The sequence below is a fragment of the Pristis pectinata genome, chromosome 32, assembly GCF_009764475.1.
Source record: "Pristis pectinata isolate sPriPec2 chromosome 32, sPriPec2.1.pri, whole genome shotgun sequence".
NCBI classification, from domain to species: domain Eukaryota; kingdom Metazoa; phylum Chordata; class Chondrichthyes; order Rhinopristiformes; family Pristidae; genus Pristis; species Pristis pectinata.
In genome coordinates, this window is record NC_067436.1 from 15,196,839 (window position 1) to 15,224,684 (window position 27,846).

General features: G+C 43.0%; 1 protein-coding gene across 1 annotated transcript; it reads right to left on the bottom strand.

Annotated features, from left to right (window-relative positions):
* Positions 1 to 1,818: 1,818 nt before the first annotated feature.
* On the bottom strand, positions 1,819 to 19,613 carry LOC127585245 (dual oxidase maturation factor 1-like). Its single transcript, XM_052042552.1, has 8 exons — positions 19,467 to 19,613; positions 17,682 to 17,850; positions 15,307 to 15,364; positions 9,892 to 10,026; positions 8,179 to 8,392; positions 7,604 to 7,818; positions 5,234 to 5,412; positions 1,819 to 3,992 (listed from the first exon to the last, which is right to left on the bottom strand). Exons 2-8 carry the CDS (start codon positions 17,826 to 17,828, stop codon positions 3,972 to 3,974), a joined length of 969 nt encoding a protein of 322 aa, XP_051898512.1. The 5' UTR covers positions 17,829 to 17,850; positions 19,467 to 19,613; the 3' UTR covers positions 1,819 to 3,971.
* Between the last annotated feature and the right edge of the window lie 8,233 nt (positions 19,614 to 27,846).

Below are 27,846 nucleotides of genomic sequence, written 5' to 3' on the forward strand. Positions count from 1 at the left end.
TTGATCTGGGAGCTTGAGTTGAAGACCTTCCATGGTACTCAGGGAAGGTAAGTTCGCGGATGTGGACCTCACTGGCAAAGCCAGTATTTATTGCCCATCACTTGTCCTTGAGAAGGGGGCAGCGAACTGCCTTCCTGAACCACTGCAGTCCTTCTGGTTAAGGTCTTCCCATGGTGTTGGATCGGGAGTTCCAGCAATGAAGGAGGAACAGTAATACATTTCCAAGTCGGGGTGGTGTGTGATTTGGAGGGTGTGGTGTTCCAGGCAAGAGACCATAGCAGCTGGAATTTGGAGCAGAAAACAAACTGCTGGAGGAACTCAGCAGGTCAGGCAGCATCTGTGCAGGCAGAGGGATGGTCGACGTTTCTGGTGGAGACCCTGCATCAGGATTGATGCAGAATCTTGTCTCAAAACAATGACCATCCCTCTGTCTCCACAGATACTGTCTGACTCGCTGAGTTCCTCCAGCAGTATGTTTTTCATTATAATCTGTGCTGATAAAATAGCTGTATTTTCATTCAAAGTCCTGAACAAAGTTAGTTGTTTCCGAATCGAGCAGATGACCCCAAGTAGTGTGGGGTGGGAACGTCACTCGTCCTAGAGAAAGGACGTGAGTTCCCATAGAACCTGCTGCCCTTGTCCTTCTCGGCAGTAGAGGGCGTGAGTTTGGAAGATGCTGCCAAAGTAATCTTGGCAAATGACTGCAGTGCCTTGTGTCAATGTCATGCGAGAGTGGTGGGTGAAGTGACTGCTTTTGTGGTAAGTATTGAACAATGAAGGGTGATCTGTTGGAAGTGTATAAAATTATGAGGGGCATAGATAGGATGGACAAGCAATATCTTTTTCCCATTACTGAGTGATCCAATACCAGAGAGCATGCATTTAAGGTGAGAGGGGTAGGATCAGAACAGACGTCAGGGGTACTTTTTTTTACTGAGAGTGGTGGATGCCTGGAATGCGTTGCCTGATAGGGTGGTGGAGGCAAATTCATTGGGGGCTTTTAAGAGGAGCTTGGATGGGCACATGAATGAGAGGAAAATGGAGGGATATGGGCAATCTGTAGGTAGAAGGGATTAGCTATGTCGGCACAACATTGTGGGCCAAAGGGCCTGTTCTGTGCTGTACTGTTCTATGTTCTAAAGGCAATGGGGTGCATTGGACAGGGGCCCTTAGTGCCAAGTTTGTCCCTAAGATGTAACAGGTGTTCTTGACAGCTAGAAAAACCTTCCTCTTGCAGCAGAACTCCATTCTACGGGAACTTACTTATCCTGTGATTACGCAAACCCCAAAATTGTAAGTGTCTGGATCCAAGGGCGTTTCTGCGGATGGCTCAGATAATAAACCTCAAAACCAGTGAAACAATTTATCACCTTGGGATTCATGGACGAGTGATATGTTTCCAACCCAGACTGCTCGTCATCTGCTCTGATTGGAAAGAACTCTTTCAGGACTTTGAATGCAAATACGTATATTTTGTCAGCAGCAGATTATAAAGATAATAAAGAAACAAACTGCTGGAGGAACTCAGCGGGTCAGGCAGCATCTGTGGGAGGCAGAGGGATGGTCGACATTTTGGGTCGAGACTCCACTTCAGTCCCGATGTAGGGTCTCACCCAGAAACGTCAACCATCCCTCTGCCTCCACAGATGCTGCCTGACCTGCTGAGTTCCTCCAGCAGCTTGTTTTTTTCTTCCTGATTCCAGCATCTGCCGTCTCTTGTGTCCAGGGATTATAGTATATGCTCCCGATACCTTCCTCTCACTGTGAAGGGACAGCTCAATACCCAGAGTATTTAAACATTTGACATCTCACTGGAAATATAGCAATGGCATTTTATTTACTTTTTAAACAAATATAAAATTTTAAAAAAGTAAACATTCTTATAAAGTATGTGTAAATTTACAAAGAACAATGTTCAGATCCATTGACTGCCAAGAAAAATGAATGAAAAGTATTATTCTTCATTTTGCATACACATTCATTTATTGTAAAAGGTTTATGCAAATCCATTAAGTCCAAACAAATGAAAAAGGCAGATTGTGCCAGAGATGAATTTGAGTGCAAAGTGTCTCTCCATCTATTGAATCCAATAAATTGCAAAGCAAATCCTTCTGACACAGGTAACGATTGCAAAAAATAATTGCTTTGTCCCCAACTTTGGGCATGCTCTCTCATTTACACTTGACTGTTCAATCAATTAGAAATTGTGATGCCTTTCACAGTCTACAGGTACGTATAGTATAAAGCATGTGAAAATGTGATTGCCTCCAATGCTTGCAACTATTGGGGGCTGGGTTGTCACAGAGTATTACTTTGACAGAATCCATGCCACCCCTTCCAAAAGGGGGAGCAGTAAAGTAATTGGGAATAAGATGGATAGGACCAGTGATGGGTGAGATGATGTTGACACATGGACATACATCATTGGCTCCAGACACATCGATGGGAACAAACAGAAATAATGGCTTGAATTGATTCCTGTTCACTGTGCAAAGAATTTTCCAAGGGAGCTGAAAGGTACAGGCACTAAGCCAACCATTGACCTCATGCCAGAATGCATGAGATTAAGATGGTTGACCAAGGTCTTGGCCAGAAAGACAGGTTTTGCAGTGCGGTATTATGTCAGAGCAGGTACCTGTTCACATAAAGGTGCAAAGGATAAAGGCAAATTGAAGTTTACGGCCAGTTAACTTGAAAACAAACTCCTCCTGCCAACCAGACTGAATTGTGCCTGCTTCAGTTTGCAGATTAATGTGGGAGAGAGGGCAGTGGTGGGTGACTCCCGGAGATTCAGTTCCAAATGGACAATGACCAGCCTTGCTCCTGCTAACCACAAACCCACACGATAAAAGTTAATAGAAGGATTAGAGGGGAGGTAGAATAAATGATTTCACTCAACAAGCTGTGGGAGTCTGAAACTCAATGCGTGAGAGGGCAGTGTAGGCTGAAACCTTCAACACATTTAGAAGCTACGTGGATCAAACATCAAAATCTGGGAAGTGAGACTGACCAGCATGGACACAATGGGCCCAATGGCTTCGTTCTATACTATAAATGTCCATGGTCACTTCTATGATTAAAAGATATACATAGCGCACTCAGAAAACAGGGAATATGCAACGAGTAATAGAACGTTAGACTACTATTGTATATAAGGTTTGTTTAGTGGCAGTATGGGTTCCACATTAAATTTAGTCAAGATTGATATTTTAGTAGAAAAACTATTGCATTTTCTCAATTTAATGTATCAAATCTCTGCTCTTCCCTCATCTACATTCATGTGAATCACTAAATGGGAAATTATATGTGTCCAAAACAATAGTTCAGACAAACTCCTCACAAAACAGAAATGTTTCCATTCCAAAGTGTGATAAGGAGTCACGAGGCTTAAAGTTTTGTTGTGGTTTATCAGTCTCATCCTCCTCTGCTTCTCTATTAGACTTGACACCACATGAACCCAATATAACTCCATTGTGTGCCTTCTCCTCTGCTTGCTGTGTGGGAGAGATGACTCCTACCCGGGAAAGCATTCTGAGTGTGGATAATCAGTCAACACTCAAGTCCAAACATGGGATTCAAAGTACTCAGGTGGTGAGTTGCTGACTGTTCTCCAATTTTCATTAAGCTGGGATAGTTGCTCTGCTCGTTTCTTCTACCTTCCTGACCCCCCCATTAACTTGTCTGTTGTAATATTTAACTCATGAGGTTCGAGTAATGCACATTTTATTTATACCTCAAATTGAGCTGTCAAGAATTAGATACCTACAGAGCAGATCGTTCACCTCTCGGAGGTTACAACTGTTTTCATCTTTATAGTCAAACAGAAATAAGGTTAAAACTATTAGTGTTTCTCTCCTTCCATCTAACATCTGAAATTTAAGAGGGCACAGATGTGGATTACAGTCCAAGTACTATGCGAAGTTGATGTCATGTAGTTACACATTAGAGACATGGAATCTTTTCTCCACTGATTATACAGCACCTTCCAGACTCTGGAAACAAAGAACACAAAAATCTAAGTAAGTCGTGTGTAAGGTTTAAAAGAATAGTATAGAAATATTTTGGAAATTGTGTTTATTATGGTTGTTGAAATGATGGAAAAGAACTCCTGTAAATTTTAGCACATTAATTTCCCAAGCATGTCACAGGTTTAGATGAGATTTCTTTATTAGTCACACGTACATGGAAACACAAAGTGAAATGCATCTTTTGCGTAGAGTGTTCTGGGGGCAGCCCGCAAGTGTCGCCACGCTTCCGGCGCCAACATAGCACGCCCACAACTTCCTAACCCGTACATCTTTGGAATATGGGAGGAAACCGGAGCACCCGGAGGGAACCCAGGCAGTCACGGGGAGAACGTACAAACTCCTTACAGACAGTGGCCAGAATTGAATCCGGGTCGCTGGAGCTGTAAAAGCGTTACGCTAACCACTACAATACCATGCCTGCCCACATATGAAAGGATCATCATTTGTTGGGGTAGAGGTCTTTAATTTGTGTGTATTTTTAATTAATTAACCCTGGAGCTATGAGCATGACTGGCAAGTGCATCATTTATTCCTATCCTTTGTTGCTCCAGATTGTTACTCCAGCAGATTGTTTGTTGCTCCAGATTCCAGCGTCTGCAGTCTCTTGTGTCTCCTTGGTCAAGTTGTTAATGTATTCAACAACTTGTATTTCTACAGCACTTTGGATGTCTCAAGGCACATCACATGACCATTCCCAAACCAAATCTTACATGGCGACATAAGGCAATGTTAGGAAACGTGACCAAAACCTTGGTCAGATGGTAAGTTATAGGGGGCATCTTAAAGGAGAGAGGGGGGCAGAGATTTAGGGATAGAATTCCAGAGCTTGGGGCCTGGGTAGTTGAAGCCATGGTTACGAAAGGGGATGCGATTAAAATCAGAGATGTTGCAGTTTAGGGTTCTTCTGCCACTGGAGAGGGAGGGGCGGGGTCAGGCGAGAAAGCCCCTTAAATATTGTAAATACGGGACTGGGTAGCCCCCAGGGAGCCACACGTGTGGCATCGGTGCTGTTTTTTTATATAAAAACGTAATACTAGTGAATGATCTGCACAAGAATGTAAAGGCTTGCACTGTTTTATAGTTGTATATAGTTTGTATTTTATTATGAATAAAGTTTATTTTGGAGTAAAAAAAATTTAAATCAGAGATGCTAGGGAATTGGAGCAGCATGGAGATCTCAGAGGAACTTATAGCGTAGTACTCACTTTCATTTGCACGCCATCGCTAGGCTTGACTTGCTCCTGGTAGTTGATACTATAGTAATTAACCTCATAAAAGTCTTCATCATTGCTGCTGTCATTCATTAGAAATATTCTGCTCAAAACCTTTGGAGCGAAGAAGCTCAGTACAATGATGGTTGTTCCAATTATTAAAGACAGCAAAGCTGCAGCAACAGAGAGGAAAGAGTTAAAGTCATTTCACTTCTGAACTTTTGTCTAAACGATTCACACAACATTGAATAATTTGCTCTCTCTCCTGCACAGAGTCTGGTGGTGATGGTGTTATACCTCAGCCGAGAACCAACTCCATCCTGGTCTTAGTCACTGATGGATAGGTCCCATCATTACCCCAATCTTGATAGGCTGACCATTAAGCAGGCTCAGGTAGAATGTTCCCCGAGCCCAGACAAATACCTGACCTTACTGGTAACTCTCTTAAATAACAAGCCCAACCTTCAGAGTTCTCAACCTGTTCTCTGGCTCATGTTCATATTCACCCTTGGTTTGTTGGTGACCTTCTTTAGAAGCCGCAGGGCAGTGGGAACTAGCGTTGCCAAAGTGACCTTATGGATGGAGACTCTACACTAAGGAGGCTTTGTGGGATTCTTCATACAAGGCTGGGATAAGGACAATTTCCTGCAACTAGAAACAACCCAACAAGGGCCATTTATTTTCAGATCATTATACAATTCAGTAGGGGGGTCTAGGGAACTAACTGTAGACGTTACAGGAAATAGTAACACATGAAAAGGATGGCGCTGGTTTGCAAATCTCCCCTGCAAACAGCAACTAATATATAAAAAAAACATGGCATTTAACTCCAAAACTGTTTTTTTTGGTATAAAGGAGCAGTAGGCAAGGATCATATTGAATGATGGACCAGGTCGAAAAGCCTGAACACCAGTTGCCAACATTGTATTTGAAAGCTAACTACCAAATATCTAACTACCAATCCTTGCTGGGATGTTGATCAACCAGCATCAGTACCTCAGTTGGCTACTGCGGTGCATGAGATTGAATAGCTTAACTAGCAATGACTGAAATCATTGAGTCATAGAGTTGTACGGCATGGAAACAGGCCCTTCGGCCCATTGCGTCAATGCCGACCCAACTATACCAATCCCACTTACCTGCATTAATTCCATATCTTTGTGCCTTGGGTCCTCTGCCCAGCCTTGGTCTTCACATTGTGGGTGATATTGTGGAGTTGGAAAGGACCTCAATTTAGGCCCAAAGAAATGAGACTCTTAAGCTGAAATGTGGGGGGAGTTCACTTGAGCTCTACTGAGTAATGAGGGTTAGTGTGATAGATTTGGGATGACCAGGTGTTGTCAGAAGGAGGGATGCCAAATTTTGACAGGTCTACATTGGATGTCAGAGGTTTACTTTCAGGAAACAGACTGCCTGTTCTTCCAGTGGGCACTGATTGGCTGAATGCCTCAGGGCAAAAGTTGGATCTGGTTTTTGATTGCAGTGCAGAGAACATCTCACACAAAAGGGATGTGCTCCATTCAAAACATTGCAATCTTCTGGTATTTTCATTTGTCCAAGGGGGTTGGAGAAGAATATGCCAGATATTATACCTCAGCCTAGCCTGCCCTGCCCAGCTCTCTGTTGAACCGGCTCTGGAACTCATCTTGCCCAGAAGGCAAGATCGTGTATATTGTGAGCTGCAAGAATCAACACTGAATTCCACAGTTGTAGACAATCAGCCTTGTATCTCACATTTCCAGTTTTTAATGTCTTGTTCCTTCGTGTCAATTGTCTCCAAAGGGTTCCTTCTCCATTCTTATCTTTTATTATTCAACAACCTAGCAACCTTCACCCACTCTCTCTCAACTGGTTCCATTCATTCTCTCTGGTCTTCTCCCACCCCCATTGCAGTGGCTGTCCCAACCAATGGCTGTTTTCTAACATTTCCAGCTGTTATTTTGGAAACAAAATGAAAGCATGCTCTTGTATGGCTAGGCAAGTCAGCAGAGCTGCTGATTGGCCAAGGATGGCTCAAGCCTTCGTGATAAATGAGGTTGTAGGTACACAGACTTATGTCACATATGCAGGCGAATGGGACAAGCTTAGATGGGAATCTTGGTTAGCATGGACCAGTTGGGCTGAAAGGCCTGTTTCCATGCTGTCTGACTCTATGTGGAGCAAAAGCCAAAGGCAATAGTTAAAGAAGTTTCACTTGTAACTGACCCCATATTTTGGGTTTTGTCCTTTGTCAATTACTTAAGCGATTAGCAAATTTTATCCCATTTTCAGCTTCGCTTTTCAATTAATCTGCAATAGATAACAGTGAGTGAAATTAATGAATTCATCCCCCATGCTCCAAAGAATGGTTGGATTGGTGCTCACCTGTTGCAAATGATAGCCAAAAGGATGGGCCAAGAGCACTCTCCAATTTCACTTGGTCAAACTGGATAGCACAGAGCGGTGTCTTCCTTGTTGTGCCAAAGGAGATGACTGAAAATATCATGAAAAAACCAGATACCAGCATCATATAAGCTCCATATAAAAGGACATTGAGCCACAGAAGGATATTGGCTAGCATCCAGGCCACAAGGGCAACCCTGGGGAGTAAGAAATAAGAACAAAGTCACATCTTTAATAACTAAACTTAAGAAAATACACCTTTTGCACGACTTGGGACAGAGGGGTTAAAATGAAAGGGTTAGATGCACAGTTTCCTCAAATATCTAATCAAGGCTTTTAAAATGACTTATTCAAGGTAATTCATTGTTATTTTGCATTGAGAACTTCACAGTCACATTGAATTCAATTAGATGTTAGACTTGCAGCCAATAACTCTCTTGACATTTCTTGCTCTGTGGCACTTACTCCAAGCTACTGATATTCAGATAATGACTGGATCTTTCATGCTTAGTAATTGTTCGTCCTTAATTTGTTGGTTATCTTGTTCTGTAACTTACCACATTGTAGCTGAGGCATAAGTGCCAGAGACCTTGTACTGCGAATAAACACCACATGGGCTACTTGGAGTGAACTTTTCTGCTATGTACAAGATTGGATCCGGAAGACCTCTCTCCAGCCCTTTTAGATACTCGTTATTGTAGTTTGCTCCATGCTGCCACAGAAACTCTTCATTGTAGTTGATGATTTCATTCAGCTGGTTTTGGGGGAGCCCTGCAAGGAAATTATTATGAAATGCTTCATTACTTTACCTGGTTCCCTTGAGGTTTTGTTTTACGATAACATATGGCTCCCCTCAAGATCTGATGAAAAGGAGCGAGAGCTCGTCCATAATACTAGTCATTGCTAAATATGCCCTTCTCTATACGTACCTTGAGTGATTACGCAAACTCTACTTTTTTATTCCAGTCTCTTTTTAATGAACTGAACTTAAATTCCCCAGCTGCAGGAGAGGATTTGAATACTTCCACATCAAGTCCCTGCCCATGAGCCAATTATTAGCAAAACCATCACTCAAATTTAAGTAAACAATTGACTAAATAAGTAAAACATCTAGCTTGAAAAGCCATTAAATTGGCCACCATCCTATGCTCCATCTCTGCTGCCAAGTCCTAACACATTCCACATGCCAGCCACTCATTCACTGTGTCCTCACTAACGTACCTTGGATCCCATTTAAGCACTGCCATGATTTTAAAATTCTTGTTTTCAAAACATTCCATGGTCTTTCCCTTCCCTCTTTCTGTAACCTCCTCCAGACCTACAGCCTTGAGAGATATCTGTGCTTCTCCAATCCTGGGCCCTTGAGTGTTCTTGAACTTAATCACTCAACCACTGATAGCCGTACCTTTAACTGCCATGCACTAAACCAGAGTTCCCTCCCTAAACCTCTCCCTCCCTCTCATGACTTTGCTTTAAACTTGATAAATTTTTGGTGTCTTAATATCTCCTTAAGTGGCCCATTGTCAAATTGGTTGATAATATTCTTGCAAAGCACTTTGAGATACTTTTCAATGTTAAAAGTGGGAGTTGTCATTCCTTGGTTTAGACTGAAAGTTGAAAGTATAGATGAACCCTGGGGATTAGCTGTCAGATAGTTGGCCATCTGAACTTTTTTGCTGGGTCATGTTGGCAGGTTCCCTTCCCTCAAGAGAATTTTACATGAATCTGGCGTCTTTCATACTGAATCTACTTTTTAAATCCCAGCACACAAATAGTCAGATTTATTGAATTCAATTTTGCAATTTACTCTGGAGTTGTTACAACATTGCATTTGGGCATTTATCCCTCCGAATTCACACAAGCTTTCCCTACAGCAACCCCATTTGTCTCTTTCCCCTACATCTTCCTCACAGCCCTGCAACTGCCTGTCAGATTTCAGATTAGGTTATTGCCATATACACCAGAGTGCAATGACATTCTTTGCTTTGTGTGAAGCTTCTGAAAGCCCTGATCAACCCTGGCAGGTAGTGAGCTCCAGATCATCAACTTTCACCTCCCTCCCCTCTCTGAGTTTTGTCCATCACTTTAAACTTGTGCTTCCCCCCTACCCCGGGTCTTTGAACCATTGGTCAATGAGAACAATTTTTCTCTATCAACCTTCATTAAATCCATCACAATTTTGTACAAAGTCATGGGATCTGGGTTCCTGATCTAATACCACAGCCAATGCACAACTGTGCTCTGCAGACAAAGGGGAACAGAAGCCCTACCTCTCAGGGTTATATTTACTCCTGAAAATCCGACATGAATCCCAACTTCTGCATTGATGTTACTTTTGCTAAATGATTTATACGTCGTGTTGACTGTGGCATATCCTCTTTCCCAGTCATTGGTGAAGTTAACAACTGAAAGAGAAATAAATGAAATGATTGGAGTCCTTCATCGTTCATGAAAACACAAAGTCAAAGACGAGCTTAATGTCATACACACAAGTCCATGTGTGCACAGGTGCAGTGAAAATCTTACTTGCAGCAGCATCACAGGCACATAGCATCAGATAAGCAGCATTCACAAGAAAAACATAAATTAAACATAAATTTTTACAAGAAAGAACACAATTAGAACAAAAAAAAATCCATTTTAGTGCAAAATGGTCATAGTGTTGCTAAAATGTAGTGATTAGGGTTGTGCCGGTTGGTTCAAGAACTGAATGGTTGAAGGGAAGTAGCTGTTCTTGAACCTGGTGGTGTGGGACTTCAGGCTTCTGTACCTCCTGCCCGATGGGAGCAGTGGTTCCACTTCATTGCATCGTAACTAACCATCATGTCCAAACTGTCCTAAACTGCGGTAAGATTTTGAGTTTCGTCTATTTTATTTTTAACACATCATGGTTATGTTTGTAGATTTTCCGTCATTAAGTCGAGATACACAAGGTCACATTTCCCTTCCTGCCAGATTCCTCAGGCAGGATTAACAGCACCTTCCCATTCACTCTTCCTTTAAACGCTTTGTGTGAAGTACATCTTGCCTGCCCACTTGTACTTAAGCCTTCTCATTATTTGCAAATTTTGTATATAAAAAAGTGCTTCTTTATCATTTGCGCGAGGATTCTGTTGTTGCTAATTCAGTCAATTTTGAAGTTAATTTTCTCAGTCACCTGCAGCTAACCACCAGGGGCCTCTCCAAGTCATTGACCAATGGGTGTATCTGCTGCCCTCTCCTGGAAACCCATGTTACTGTATAAAGCCGGTCCAATGCGCCACACTGTCTGGGTGAGTGGTGTTGCTGTTTTTTCACTGTGGAAAGATGTGCCCAATTAATAAGCTGGTAATTTCCCAGAGGCATATTTCTCCGGTAATTGTGAATTTCCTTCCATAAAGTACACTTTTAAGATGTTATATAATAGTTTTTTTTCAAACTGAATATCCCATTTCTCAAGTTTTAGCTGCTGTAGTCTGATGTAAGTGCCTCATTGTTGAGATAAGGCTGAACAATTTTCTTCACTTGAAAAGGGTTGTGAAATGACTCATACATTGTGGACACTTGCAGTGTTGAATAATTCCAACTATCACAATGTGCTTTTTGTTTCAACTTTGCAGACACTTAATGTGCTTATTATTTTCTTCTGTTGCATGTCAGTAGAATCATATAGTAAAACAGCAGGGAAACAGGCCCTTCGGCCCAACTCATCCATGCCAACCACAGTGCCCATCTAAGGTAGTCCCATTTGCCCACTTTTAACCCATATCCCTCCAAGCCTTTCCTATCCGTGAACTTATCCAAATGTCTTTTAAATGTGTTATTTGTTATTTATTTTAAATTGGTTTAACTACATAAACTTTGTGCATGTGACATTCTCCCGACCTGAAGATTTGTTGGTTACAAGAGACACCAATGAATGGAGTACATACAAACATATAAATTAGGAGTTCAATGCCTCAAGCCTGCTCCACCATTCAATCAGATCGTGGCTGATTGTAACCTCAACACCGCATTGTTGATAACCTTTCATCCCCATGTTTCCTAGTAACCTATCTACCTCTGCCTTAGAAATAGAAATGAATTGTTGAACTTAATTAACATGGACAAGAGTTTAATCCTAATATTATCCACCGCTCTTGATTAGATGCAGGAATTCCTGGGTCTGAGAGAAAGGAAGAATGATGGGTGATCTTATTGAAACATAAGATCCTGAGGGGGCTTGAGGGTAGATGTCAAGATGTTCCCTCTAGCGGCAGAAACTTGAATGAGGGGGCATAGCTACAAGGGAGCTTTCAAACAGGGGTGTGTAGGAACCTTTTCTCACAGAGAGTGAGGAATCCCTTGAAGTCTTTACCCCAGAGGGCTGTGGAGGGTAGGTCATTGGTGATATCTGAAGAGGAAGTGGATATATTTTTGGAAGGTCAGGATATTAATGAACATTGGGGATTGGCACAGAAGAGGGGATAAGGTCTGGGGCAGATCAGATTGAATGGCAGGGCAGGTTCGAGGGGTCGAGTGGCCTTTTCCTGCTCCTATGTTCTTGCCTTTGGTCTACACAGAAATTCTGAAGGGAGGGAAGTATTGAACACATTCCTCCCCACTCCCCCTCCAGCCCCACCTCAATGCTGCCCCCACTGCTCTGACATTATTCAGAAAGGTGTGATAACCTGCACCCCCATTGGTAGAAGACCACCAGTGCACCTTACTGCACTAATGTAGGTTGCAGAACCCATGTTGGTACTTAAATGGTGATCAACCAATAGCACATCAATCTATTGCACACCAACCAGCCAGGGCTTACATGTCAAAACAGGCTACAAGACAAAGTCGGGCTGCATAGCTAACAACAGCGCATCCCTTCCTGATGAACTTAACGCATTCTATGCACTTTTTGAACAAAAGGGAAGTGGATTGTCACCATCCACCCTGACAGCCACCAACACAGCTGAACCTGTGATCGCAGTGGAGGACGTAAGATCAGTCTTCCGGAGAGTGAACACGAGGAAAGCACCTGGCCCAGATGGTGTCCCGGGCCGCGTGCTCAGATCTTGTGCTGATCAACTGGCATAAGTATTTGCGGACGTATTCAACCTCTCCCTGCTTCAGTCTCAGGTTCCCTCCTGTTTTAAGAAGACCACTATCATCCCGGTACCAAAGAAAAGCAAAGTAACATGCCTCAATGACTACCGACCAGTGGCTCTGACATCGACCATCATGAAGTGCTTTGAGAGGTTGGTCATGGCTCGCATCAACTCCAGCCTCCCAGACAACCTGGATCCATTGCAATTCGCCTATCGGCAAAACAAGTCTACAGCGGATGCCATCTCCCTGGCCCTACACTCAGCTATGGAGCATCTGGACAGTAAAGACACCTACGTTAGACTATTGTTTATTGACTACAGCCCTGCCTTCAATACAATAATTCCAAGCAAGCTTCTCACCAAACTCCAAGACCTGGGACTCAACACCTCCCTCTGTAACTGGATCCTTGACTTTCTAACAAACAGACCGCAATCAGTGAGGATAGGCAGCAATACCTCCGGCACGATTATTCTCAACACTGGTGCCCCACAAGGCTGTGTCCTCAGCCCTCTACTCTACTCCCTATACACTCACGACTGTGTGGCCAGTTTGCAGATGATACCACCGTTGTAGGCCGTATCTCAAACAGCGAAGAGTCGGAGTACAGGAAGGAGATAGAGAGCTTAGTGGAATGGTGTCATGACAACAACCTTTCCTTCAATGTCAACAAAACAAAAGAGCTGGTCATTGACTTCAGGAAAGGGGGTGGTGTACACGCACCTGTCTACATCAATGGTACTGAGGTCGAGAGCTTCAAGTTCCTGGGAGTGAACACCACCAACAGCTTGTCCTGGTCAAATCACGTAGATGCCACAGCCAAGAAAGCTCACCAGCGCCTCTACTTCATCAGGAGGCTAAAGGAATTTGGTTTCTCCCCTTTGACTCTCACCAACTTTTACCGATGCACCATAAAAGGCATCCTATCTGGATGTATCACAGCTTGGTACTGCAACTGCTCTGCCCAGGACCGCAAGAGGCTGCAGAGAGTTGTGGACACAGCCCAGTGCATCACGGACACCAGCCTCCCCTCCTTGGACTCTTGTCTTTACCTCTCGTTGTCTTGGTGTAGCAGCCAGCATAATCAAAGACCCCACCCACCTGGGTCATTCTCTCTTCTCTCCTCTTCCATCTGGTAGAAGATACAGGTGCCTGAGGGCACATACCACCAGACAGCTTCTACCCCACTGTGATAAGACTATTGAACGGTTCCCTTATACGATGAGATGGACTATGACCTCATGATCTACCTTGTTGTGACCTTGCACCTTATTGCACTGCACTTTCTCTGTAGCTGTGACACTTTACTCTGTACCGTTACTGTTTTTACCTGTACTACATCAATGCACTTTTTACTAACTCAATGTAACTGCACTGTGTAATGAATTGACCTGTGTGATTGGTTTGTAAGACAAGCTTTTCACTGTACCTTGGTACAAGTGACAATAATAAACCAATACCAATAGCACATCAATCCAATGCACTCCAACCAATAGCACATCAATCCATTGCACACCGACCGACAGCACATCAATCCATTGCACACCGACCGACAGCACATCACTCCATTGCACACCGACCGACAGCACATCACTCCATTGCACACCGACCGACAGCACATCACTCCATTGCACACCGACCGATAGCACATCACTCCATTGCACACCGACCGATAGCACATCACTCCATTGCACACCGACCGATAGCACATCACTCCATTGCACACCGACCGACAGCACATCACTCCAATGCAAACCAAGCGATAGCACATCAATCCAATGCACACCAAGCGATAGCACATCAATCCAATGCACACCAAGCGATAGCACATCAATCCAATGCACACCAAGCGATAGCACATCAATCCAATGCACACCAAGCGATAGCACATCAATCCAATGCACACCAAGCGATAGCACATCAATCCAATGCACACCAAGCGATAGCACATCAATCCAATGCACACCAAGCGATAGCACATCAATCCAATGCACACCAACCGATAGCACATCAATCTATTGCACACCAACCGATAGCACATCAATCCAATAGCACATCAATCAATTTCAACAACCCATCCACCACCCTAAGTATTCACTCCCTCCACCATAATGCACTGTGACTACAGGGAGTGCCACCTGCAGTTTGTTATTCTGACAGCACCTCTGAGACCCCAGATCTCCACCACTAAGAAGCTCAAGGCAACAGGAATAAGGGAACCCCTCCACCCTCAGGTTCACCTCCATGCTGACTTGGAAATATATCACTGTTCCTTTATCATCACGGTTTAAGTCCTGGTATTGTCTATCTAACAGCACTGTGGGAGGCCTCCCACCAGAAGGACCACAGTGGTTCATGAAGGAGGCTCACCACCAAGGATAAAAGAGCTAGGCAATAAATGCCCCTTTAATTCTGAGCTTTTGAACATTGCCTTCAGCTGCAATGTTAAAACTCTGGAACTCCCTCCTTAAACATCTCTACTGCTCTCCCCTCCTGTAAGACACCCCTTTAATCATTGTCAATAATCCTCTCATCCTGCTAAGGAATTAGTAATTTTGTTTTAAAAGTCACTACACAATCAACATAAAACAGCTTAAACAAGGGTTGGTATTGGCAGTACTCACCAACAATAACAACTCCGATGAAAAGACTTAGAGTTAATTTTACAAGCCCGTGGAGTCTCTGGAAAATGATCACACAGCTTTTAGCACAAATACCATCCAGTAATAAAGAGTACAGATGTTATAATGACTGATCCACACCAATATTTCAATTATAATATACATGCAAACCTATAGATGGCTCAAACAATCTTTGTGTTACTTTCTGAACAGTGATACTCAAAGTAGTGGAGGTTTTACTTTTTATTTATTTGTTTGTGTATGTGAATGGCACTTAAAGTCCTTTCCTAGTTTCCCTAGAACTGAGGAAGCGGTTAAGAGTCAACCACATTGGTGGGTCCGAAGAGTCTTCAGGTACCGTGTATTATAGATCATTAAAATGCCATGGACAGATATGGAAAATAATCAAAAAACTTAAAGAATTTTTGGACTTTATATCCAGAGGTCAGGAGCAGAAGAATCATGGAGCAATACAACATGGATACAGGCCCTTCGGCCCAACCAGTCCATGCCGACCACGGTGCCCACCCAGCTAGTCCCAATTTCCTGCGTTGGGTCCATATCCCTCCAAGCCCCGCCCCTCCATGTATCTATCCGAGTGCTTCTTAAATGAGGATATAAGTTATGTTGAAGTTATAGAAAACCCAGCATAGACCAAACGGGAAGGAATACAAGCAGTTCTGGACACCATAACTCAGAAGAGTGTAATGGACTTGCAGTGTCGATTTACCTATACTCACAAGGATTAGACCATTCTGAAAATTACACAAATTAATGTTGTTTTTACTGGAATTTAGAAAGTTACAGGTGATTTGATAAAAGTTTTCAAGAAACTAGGAGGTACCGTTGGACATATGGAAGGAAACTATTCCCATTAGCTGGGCTGTCTGTGATTAGGGAGCAGAATTGGAAAAACAGAGCCAAACCTTTCAGCAGTGAAGTTAGGAAATATTTTTACACCCAGAGGATGAAGTATGAAACTCTCTTCTGCAAATGCCAATTGTGCATGGTCAGCTGTTAATTTAGTATCTAAGACTGAGAGATTTCTGTCAACCAGAAGTATTTTGAGATTTGGGGTGATAGGTTACAGACTGTTGAATAGCAGAGGTTTGCTATGCTCATTGCCAATTCAAGTTCCTGATTACCATGACATTAGGTGGAATACCAGAAAAGTGAACACAAGGAATAGAAGCAAGTTTGGGCCATTCAACCCCTCATGCCTGTTCTGTCATGTAATTATAAGATCAAGGTTTATCTTTTACTTTAGTGCCACTTTCCTGCACTAATCCCATATCCCTTGCTCCCCTTGATATCCCAAATTCTTTCTATCCCATTTCCGAATATACACAGTGGTGGCCTCCACTTGTAGCTCTTGCATCCTATGTGCTGTATATTCTTTGTACGTTCTTAGTTCCCTACCTATCTGTTCATAGGTTAGAGACCCTGTGACCACCAAGAATCTTATGCAGACTGGTTGTATCCAGCTAAATTAGGAAGCGGAGCTCTTACAGATGATCCGCTTCTGGAAGGGAAGGGAAGGGAAGTTATTCATATTAATGGCTTTTAATTCAAATTATTCAGATTAATAACTTTTTAAATATTTCGGTTAGAGGAATGACACCATTAAAGTTTTGTGGCTACAATTATACAGCAACATTTTAAACCAATTATCCATTTTCAGCAAGACATCTTTTCTACCATTCCCCTTTGGAAAAATTCACCCCCATTCACTGATAATATAAAAAGGATGCAAGGGAACACAATCCTTTGAACTAGATTTACATCCTGCTTAGAAATAGCTCAGGGTTTGGGTCAGGTGGAATCAAGGGTTGAGGTATCAAAAATAATTCCACAATTGATTGTTCTCCCCATGGGAAGATGGGGAACATAAAATTAGTGTCTTCGTTCCTCTGGTTTAAGGGTGCTGAGGCATTCATTGTGCAGAATCATACAGCACAGAAGGAGACAGTCCAACCCGTCTTATCTCTCTGAAATGCCTATTCAATTGGTCTCACTGCCTTGGTCTCTCCGTATAATTCATCTACTTCTACCTCCTTTTTGGAAAGTGCATTCCAGAGCAGAATACTCACTGCTTGTCAAAATTATTGTTATCATCTCACAGTTTCTTTTGCTGATCACCTTAAGTTCATGCCTCCCATTACCAACCTATCCACCAACAGAAACAGTTTGCCTTTATTAATTTTACCCAAATCCTTCATACTTTCTTTGCTATTAAATCCTATTAAATCTTCCTTTGACTGTTGCATTAAGGATCGGATTAAGAATCCATCTAAAACCCTTGATTAGATAACTCTTCCGCGATAATTCCTGAGTGTTTTTCTACAGTGAATAAAACACCAAATAAAACAGGTACTTACTTCAGTTCCACGAACGCCGATGAGTACAATGAGAAAAGCTACCAGGAAGACCAAAAATATAATAATAACCACAATTTGGATGGTATTGAACACCACTGGTGCCCTTGTTATTGGATAGAAGGGGTAAAGGCCATCATAAAAAGTCATCTTTGCTGTCTCTTGTGTTTGCCTGAAATGACATGATATTACAGTGGACAATGAACCAGGTGAGCAGATACTGTTCGGGTGCAGGGATATGACAACAGGTTGGTTTTATTAAACTGCAGTGCTGTTTTTAGTGAACTGCTTTTGCACCAGGAGGAATCTTAAAATCACTATCTTGGAAGGCGTGGGATTTGGAACTCCACAATGACTATTTACATGAACCTCAAATTATTACTTTCTTGAGTTGTAGATTGCCACAAGGGATAGAGCCTCTGGCCACTTTTCCTCCTGCTCCAAGCCCTTTTGTACTTGTTCTGTGACATTTTGAAGCCTTAGAAAGCAACTTACCACATGCTGCACAGTTGTAGCGGTATTTTTTAAAAGTCAGAACACCAAAGTTCACATTAGTAGTCTTAGACCATAAGACATAGGAGCAGAAATGAGGCCATTCAGCCCATCGAGTCTGCTCTGCACATCTTGGTTTGAATCAGGTTGTAAGGATGTGGTGCATTAGTTTGCAAGCTATTTATTCAGTCCAATGATTCTTTACAATTATAAAAATAAGTGAATTCAATGAATGCTTAGGCATTCGTAAATTGCAGTTCAGGTTATCTATTTGATAAGCGTTAAATTAGCAAATACATTGGAGAGAGAGAGAGAGAGAGAGAGAGAGCTTTCCAATGAAAGCTTTCTTGAAACATTAACTCTGTTTCTCTCTTCAAAGTCACTGCTGAATATTTCCACCATTTTCTGTTTTATTACATTGGCGGTTTATTCGCGAAGATTTCGTGCTTCTAACCATTGATAATCCCAACCACAACGTTTACTTTCTACTCTGCAGCGTTCTGCAGATCCCCAGTTGCATCCATACAAAATCAAAGTACTGTGGGCGCAAGAAATCTGAAATAAGACAACTCTGGAGACAATAAGATGAACCAGGGAGTATCTGTGCACTCTTTCAATATGAGTGGCTTCATGGGCAGTGGGGATGTCAGAACACTGCCGCTTGCGAGTTCCCCATCAGGTCGCACACCATCCTATCTTGGGAATATACTGTCAATTCCTTCTTCGTTGCTGTGTCTGAATCTTGGCACTCCGTCCCCAACAGCACTTGTGGTAGAACCTTCACCAGAAAGGCTGTAGCGGTCCAAGAAACCTGCTCACCACCATTTTGATAAGAGGCAATTAGGGACAGGCAATCATCACTCACATCCTCAGAGTTATTATTCTCTCTTCACACATGCCGTCCAGCCTGTTGGGTATTGCTGTTCTATTCACTCTGCATTCCCGTGCCCCGTTGTCATTCAGTTTAAGAACGTGCAATTTTCGACCAGCTGGCGCCTGGGTCTAACCCTGTGTTTTATTACAAGTCTCTCTTCTCAGGAACGATCCCCACTGACCTTCCACAGTTAACGCAGCGGGAGCCCCCAATATCAAATCGCATAACGACTCATTTCTTCAATCCCCTTTTGCTGAACCTCTATGGGCATTTACCTCTAAAAATATCATGAAACTATTTTATATCAAATATTTTCATTTTATCGAATGGGGTTCTCGTGAGCAATTACCGAGTGCAAGAGAACAACTGTTAGTTTTGTCGTTGTATCTACGCATAATTCATAAACAGGCACTTCAACTCACCTCGCCTTAGTAGACAAAATACTTCCAGTCTGAGCAAGGGCTTAGCTTTCTTTACAAGCTTCGCCGAGAGGTTTGGGAGTTACTTTATAGTCACTTGTTCGCTCGCATTTAGAATTATGCAAATGTTGTTCCTCCCCTCTGATGTAGTGAAAAGGATGGAATCTGGGTGGTGAAGGACTACCCAGCAAATCTATTTCCTCTTCCAGGAATCCTTTGAGCTGTTTAAGTGCGAGAATCAGCTGATTCATTTTCTTCCATTCCCCGGGACAATGGGTCTATTTATAATTCCAGTAACTGGTACGCCATGTTCTGTAAGGACAATTAAACAGCAGTTGATCACCCTCGGCTTTGTTCGGGATGAATGAATCCGGTATCTAATCTGCAGCTTCGAGTGCAATTCTAATGAGCTTTAAATGCGACTTGTCACAAATGACCAGAGTTAATCTTTGCAAGAGGTTTTGGTTTTAATTGTTCTTAGGATGCTGGCATGACTGATAAGGCCAGTATTTATTGTCCATCTCTACATTCCCTGAATTTGGGAGGGAGTTGAGATTCAGACACATAGGTGGGTCCTCAGGAGGTTGAACTCTCAAGGAATTCTGAGCCCCACGTATGACTATCACATATCACTTCTGCTGTCTTGCCTCTAGTGGCATTTCCTTTGGTATGTTTTTTCCAGTGTATTCTTCCTCCCAAATTCAGAATTCCTGATCCACACACACACTTCTTACCCCTGTGATCTATTCACCACTAGCTGCCAGCCATAACATTTACTGCCTCATTTTTTTCCCACTGCCCTTAGTCACGGTGACCTACACCCCTCTGAACTTGTAGTACTCCGCTCAGTAGGAACCAAGCCCAATATTGTTATCAAACCTGCCACTACTGGGTGATGCATTGGTGTGGAAAGTGTTGTCACTCAAAAACATTGGTGTGGAAAATGTTGTCATTTGAAGAGTTACAATGAAGGCGATGAAACTGTGTCCAGGTGTAAGAACAGGGAATGCTGGGTTAATCCGCAGGTAGGGTGACATGTATGCGGAGGGAGGGAGGGTCATCATTTTAGGTCAACGACTCTTCATCATTAGCTTGGGGCAATGGCCCTGGTTCTCTCTCTGAATACTTCCCAGCCTGTTGCATGTTTATAATTTGGATCTCCAGCATCTGGGGTGTACCTGCCTTTCGCTCCCCACCAGTTCTCTCTCCACAAATCGGAATCAGGTTTATTATCACTGACATATATCGTGAAATCTGTTGTTTTGTGGCAGCAGTACACTGCAAAATATAAAGATTACTATAAATTACAGAAGTAAATAAACAGGGCAAAAGAGGAATAATGAAGTTGTGTTCATGGACCATTCAGGAATCTGATGGCAGATGGGAAGAAGCTGTTCCTGTGGGTCTTCAGGTTCCTGTACCTCCTCCCTGGTGAAGAGGGCATGTCCTGGGTGGTGAGTATCCTTAATGATGGATACCGCCTTCTTGACGCACCACCTCTTGAAGGTGTCCTCGATGGCGGGGAGGGTTGTGTCTGTGATGCTGCCTGACCTGCTGAGCTTTCCCAGCAGTCTCCTTCATTTCAGATTTCCAGCAACTACTGTGTGCGGTTTTAAAGATTTTCTGTTGTTATCAGTGGCTGTGGAGTCACAGGGAGGCTGTCGGATCAGGGTGACAGATTTCCTTCCCTGAAGGATATGAATCCAATAATTTCACTACTGAGAACATTTTTAAAAAAATATTTCATATTAATTTAGTTTCTTCACTTTAAATTTTGCAGCTGTCATGGTGGGGTTCAAACATGTCTCTACACCAACGATCAAGTAACACAGCGCCATATCCTTGCATTGTACTAGACATTGATAAATCATTAACAGACTTCTGTCTAAACTATAACTTCGAGTCTGTTAACAAGTTTGTACATTGATACATTCCTCTTCACTATAGGTTTTTGACTCTACAGGTGCTACTCTTTGGAGTTCACTAGGATCCTTTACTTCCTATCTTGTATTGTTCAGTCCCCACATTACTTTGCTGCTGCTTCATATCTACTTTACCCTTTATAACATTATATGGAGCATTTACTTTATTAAATAAGCATCCTGGGTTGCTAAGGACCGGAATCAAGAGATTTTAAATTTTGGTCCATAGGTATTGGTATTGATTTATTATTGTGACTTGTACTGAGGTACAGTGAAAAACTTGTCTTGCATACCAATCGTACAGGTCATTTCATTACAGAATGCAGTTAGATTGAGTTAGTACAGAGTACATTGAGGTAGTACAGGTAAAAACATAACAGTACAGAGTAAAGTGTCACAGCTACAGAGGAAGTGCAGTGCAGGTGCGAGGGCACAACAAGGTGCGGGGGCACAACAAGGTAGATTGTGAGGGGTGTAAGGAAAAACCAGTGCAGGGTATAATTCTGATCTGTAGTCACTGCCTGTGGATGTGGTGGAAATGAAGACAATCAGGACTTTCAAAGAGGAATTGCATTGATACTTAAGAGAGAATAATTTGCAGGTTTGTGGGCAAAGAGTGGGGGAATGTGACTGATGGAATTGCTCTATTAGGGCCTAGCTTAGAGACAGTGAGCTGTATGGCTGCCTTCAGTGTCTGAGAAATATTGTGAACATTAGTCATGTTTTATTGAAGTGAATACAATGCCACCTGTGACAGTGTGAATCTATATAGCGCCTCAGGTACAGTGGGAAAAAGGGGGTTAGTTGCTAGAGAGTTTCAGACCCGCAATAATTCCCTGCCGTATTTTCAAAAATAAAGGTGTTTTTATTATCTATAAGTTGATTTTGTGACTGCAAGCTAAGCATACTAAAGGATGTGTGTTGCATTGTTCAATAAAGTATCCTTGCACAAGTGCCAATAGAAGCGATTGCTTGTCAATGACCTTCCAGGGGATGAAACTAGCAGCCTGTGTTCCTCGGAGACAGTGCTGTCTGATTACTGAGTGGAGGTTATATGGAAACCCTTTTTTTCCCCAAGAGAGCCTGTCAATTTCCAAAGTAACTCTTAAATGGTTCTCTAGTTCCCAATCAAAATCCAATTCAGCTCGTGTGATACAAATAGTGCTGCCTCGTTCATCAATCACGTTGTACCTGATTCATCCTATTGGGGTTGAGCAGTATCTGTGGTGATGGGGGGAAGGAATTGTCAATGGTTCGAGTTGAAACTCTGCATCAGGATGGTCTAGGACCAGGTCCAAGTTCAGGTGATCAGGGTCGTGGTTGTGGTCCAAGTGTTGCTGATTCTCCCCCCAGCCTCTCAAAATCCAAAAAGCCTCAATGAAATCATCCCTTAACTTTCCCTATTCTAAGCACTATAGTAGAAGGCTATTTAATGAATCCTCCCCTTACAATCTAACTCTTGCAATCCTGGTTACGTGAGAACAGAAGGATGTAAGAAATAGGAACAGTAGTGAGCCATTCAGCCCTCAATTCTGTTCTACCATTCAAAAGCATCGTGACTGATCTTGTCTTGAGCTCATCTCCATTTTCCTGTCCAGTCTCTATTATCTTTGACTCCACTACAATCCACCTGTCTTGGTCAAGAATCCTCTGATTAATCTGCATTTCTTTTAATGCCAATTTATTGAGCTGGTTCATAGTGGTCCTGGGATATCTCCTGAACCCACCGTCTCTGTTGCCCACCTGCCTGGATTACGCTACACCCATGTATGGAAGGGAAATAGTGTGAACATAAGACCATAAGGTGTAGGAATTGAATTAGGCCATTCAGTCCATCGAGTCTGCTCCACCATTCAATCACGGCTGACTTTTTCAACCCCATTCTCCTGCCTTCTGCTTGTAACCCTTGACCCCCTTACCAATCAACTCCCTTTATCAATCTCTGCCTTAAATACACCCAATGACTTGGCCTCCACAGCCCTCCGTTGCAACGCATTCCAAAGATTCACCACACTCTGGCTGAAGAAATTCCTCCTCATCTCAGTTCTAAAGGGATGTCCCTTTATTCTGAGGCTGTTCCCTCAGATCCTGGACTCTCCCTCTGATAGAAACATCCTCTCCACGTCCGCTCTATCTAGGCCTCTCAGTATCCGGTAGGTTTCAATGAGACCCCTCCCTCATCCTTCTGAACTGCATCAAGTGCAGGCCCAGAGACGTCAAACGCTCCTCATACATTAAGCCTTTCATTCCTGGGATCATTCTTGTGAAGCTCCTCTGGACCCTCTCCAGGGCCAGCACATCCTTCCTTAGATACGGGGCCCAAAGTTGCTCACAATATTCCAAATGCAATCTGACCAGTCTGGACCATCAGATGTGGACCATCTGACTCCAAAAGTGCTCCCACAACCTGGACTGGTCCACTGGTAGTGGATGGGGTGCCAATCAACTGGCCAAGTCAACCTCTGCCTGAATATTGTCCAGGTCTTGCTGCATGCAGGTATGGACTGCTTCATTTGCTCAGGAGTTACAAATGGAATTGAACATTGTGCAATCATCAGCAAACATCTGACCTCATGCTGGAAGGAACAACCTCATGAAATGATGAAGTTTTGTAGCCGAGGACAGCTGATCTTGGAACCCTGCCCTGAGGGACTGCAGCAGTAATGTCCTGGAGCACGGGTGACTGATTTCCAGCAACCACAACCGTCTTCCATTGAGCAAGGTATGACTCTAACCATTGTGTGTTTTCCCTTTGATATCCATTGAACTCTTGTTTTACCGGGATGTCTTGATGCCAAGGGTGTTCTCTTTCATCTCACCTCTGAAATTTAGCTTTTTGGTCCATGTTCGGACCAAGGCTGTGATGCAGCCTAGAGATGAATGGCTCTGGTGAACCCCAAACTAGGCATCAGTGAGCAGGGCATACCTGTTCCCAAAAACAGTAGTAGCGAGTAATAAAGAATCCTAGACTCATTGAGTAACACAGCACCGAAATAGGCCATTCAGCCCAATTTGCCCATACCAACCACGATGCCCATCTGTTAGTGTCATTTGCTTGCATTTGGCCCATATCCCTCTAAACCTTTCCAATCCATGTACCTGTCCAAATGTACTTTAAGTGTTGTTATTATACCTGCCTCTACCACTTCCTCTGGTTGCTTGTTCCATATACACACCACCTGCTGTGTCAAGAAGTTGTTCCTCAGGTCCCTTTAAAATTTTTCCCCTCTCACCTTAAACCCATGCCCTCCAGTTCTTGATTCCCTTTCCCTGGGAGAAAGACTGTGGTGCATTCACCCTATCTATGCCCCTCATGATTTTAAACAAGGTCACCCCTCAGTCTCCTACATTCCCAGCCTTCCCAACCTCTCCTTATTAACTCAGGCCCTTGAGTCTTGGCAACATTCTCATAAAGTTTAATCTGGGCAAGTGTGAGGTGTTGCAGTTTGGGAGATCAAATGTAGAAGGAAGGCATGTAGTTAATAGCAGGACCCTTAACGGCACTGATGTACAGAGGGATCTTGGGGTCCAAGTCCATAGATCCCTGAAAGTGGCAATGCAAGTAGATAGAGTGGTGAAGAAGATGTACGGTATGCTTGCCTTCATTGTTAGGGGCCTAGAGTATAAAAGTCAGGAAGTTATGTTACGGCTGTATAAAACTTTGGTCAGGCCGCACATGGAGTATCATGACCAGTCCTGGTTGCCCCATAACAGGAAGGATGTGGAGGCTTTCGAGAGGGTTCAGAACAGGATTACCAGGAATCTGCCTGGATTACAGGCTATTGGCTAAGGAGAGGTTGGACAAATTTGATTTGTTTTCTCTGGAGCATTGGAGGCTGGGAGACCCGTTCGAAGTCTATAAAATTATGAGAGGCATAGATAGGGTGTTCAGTCAGAATCTTTCTCCCAGGGTGGAAATGTCAAATACTGCAGGGTATAGCTTTAAGGTGAGAGGGGGAAAGCTTAAAGGGGATGAATTGGGCAAGTTTTTTTTACACAGAGAGTGGTGGGTGCCCGGCAGTAGTAGTGGAAGCAGATACAACAGTGGCATTCAAGAAGCTTTTAGATAGGCATGTGAATATGCAGGAAAGGGAAGGAAATGGATCACGTGCAGGCAGAAGGGATCAGGTTAGTTTGGCATCGTGCTCGGCACAGACATCGTAGGCCGAAGGGCCTGTTCCTGTGCTGCACTGTTCTATGCTCTGGGTTCTAAATCTTCTTTGCACCTTTTCCAGTTTAATGACATCTTTCCTACAACAGAATATAATCGAATTTAAATTAATATCCGTTAATCTGTTAGATACACGTACCAGCATTCTCCTCACGTCGTTCCACTCCAGAGAGAAGAAGCTGCCTCTTGTGATTTGGGCAGCTGGCCTTGAACTGACATTGATGGTGACCCAGGGGAAGGGGTTCTTGTGAAGGCAACAGTTGGGAAACCGATACTTCACTTGTGGGGCCCTAACTCTGATTCGCAGATCTTGTTGGTGGTGGCTTCAACTGTTAGGAAAGCCTTCCTGTTCAGGCCACTGTTAGGTAAGATAAGATAAGATCTTTATTAGTCACATGTACATCGAAACACACAGTGAAATACATCTTTTGTGTAGTGATTTTGGGGGGCAGCCCACAAGTGTCGCCACGCTTCCGGCACCAACATAGCATGCCCATAACTTCCTAACCTGTACGTCTTTGGAATGTGGGAGGAAACCGGAGCACCCGGAGGAAACCCACGCAGACGCAGGGAGAATGTACAAACTCCTTACAGACAGTAGCCGGATTTGAACCCAGGTCTCTGGGTCTATGCTAACCACTATGCTACCAAATAGCAGATTGGTCTGGATGAGATCATTGGACACTGATGTGATTATTTTTCAGAAGACCCATATCTCAGTGGATCAATTTCAAATCAAGAGAAAACAATTTAACTGCAGACCCTCACGTTACTATTGAGATTACAGAGCTGGTGGATTCTGGACCCTGACGCAAGCATTCTGATTCCCCCGTAATTCGTTGCCCTCAATGGTAGTTTATTCTGAGATTCCATAACATTACCATTCAATTAAACTTCAACAAAGAGGTGTAGTGTTAGTAAGAGAAGTAACAGGTTAATGTAGGAAGCTGCACGTCTCACAGGTATTGTATATACATACCCTATGTCATGGATTCAGAGGAAAATGTTGAGCAATGATTAATACATTGAAAACTGTACCTACTTGCTTTAAACTGGTTCTTCAAGTGTGCCTGAAATATAACAAAGAATAACTCTATGTTACGGAAAGAATTCTTTGTCCTTAAGTAATTAGTACATGCAATTCACCTCAACACAAGTTCTTCGGAAGACTTGGCTTATTAAATTGACTGAGGCACGTGTTTGTTTAAACTTGTAAATTGACCAGCTGATGGAATGAAACATTAATTGGAATCACGCTGACGAACAACTGAACTAGCAAGTATCTGCATGTGTATATAGGCTGACGTTCTAGTGTGTATTGCGGGCTGCTGAATTCTTAGAGGGGCTGCCATTCAAGGCACTGTTTGCCCTCTCACAAGGTGAGATTTTTGAGGGGGAAATAAAAACAGATGATCATACACTGGTGTTTATGGGACTTGGCTCTGTCTAATGCAAATCAAAAAAACTGTAGATGCTGGAAATCTGAAAGAAGATAAAACAGGAACAGGCCAAGAAGTCTGCACCAAACATAATGCCAGATTAAACTAAATCTCTTCTGCCTGCAGATGATGCATATCCCTCCACTCCCTGCATATTCAGGTGTCTATCTAAAAGCCTCTTACACACCACTATTGTATCTGCTTCCACCACCACCCCCGTTCCAGGCACCCACCACCTTCTATGTAAAAAAAACTTGCCCCGCACATCACCTTTAAACTTTACCCCCTCACCTAAAAACAGCAAAGGTGTGGGGGCAAAGTTTAAACAGCGAACAGCCTCGAGCATGATCTCTGCTTTCCTTTCCACAGATGTGGCCTGACTTGCTGAGTGTTTCCAACACTTTTTGTTTTTGTTGGCTGTTTGCAAGTTGGATTCTGCTTTTCCTTCATTGTGGCTACCTGTCAACAATGTCACGTGAACAATAATCAGACAATCAGCTGAATCTCTGTTTTATTGATGTTGCTTGAGGATAAATTTGGCCAGGTTATTGGGACAACAACTCTTCCACAGTATCATAGAACTGTTTATATCCACCTAAGAAGGTGGACATTTTGGAGTGAACAATGTCGAAATTAGTGGAATGTAATAAAAACCCAAAATGCTGGAAATATTCAGCACATCAGGCAGCATCTGTTGAGCATGAAACTTCTTATTGGTATTGGTTTATTATTGTCACATGTACTGAGATACAGTGAAAAGCTTTTGTTCGCATGCCATCCAGATAGATCATTCCGTAGAGGGCAGGCATGGTAGTGTAGCGGTTAGCATAATGCCTTACAGCGACAGCGAC

Coding starts and splice junctions, on each gene's coding strand:
- LOC127585245 (XM_052042552.1), bottom strand. CDS start 17,828: ATGACTTTTTATGATGGCCTTTACCCCTTCTATCCAATAACAAGGGCA. Junction 7,819..8,178: donor TATGCCTCAGCTACAATGTG/GTAAGTTACAGA, acceptor CTTACTCCCCAG/GGTTGCCCTTGTGGCCTGGA. Junction 3,993..5,233: donor GCGATGGCGTGCAAATGAAA/GTGAGTACTACG, acceptor CTTTGTTTCCAG/AGTCTGGAAGGTGCTGTATA.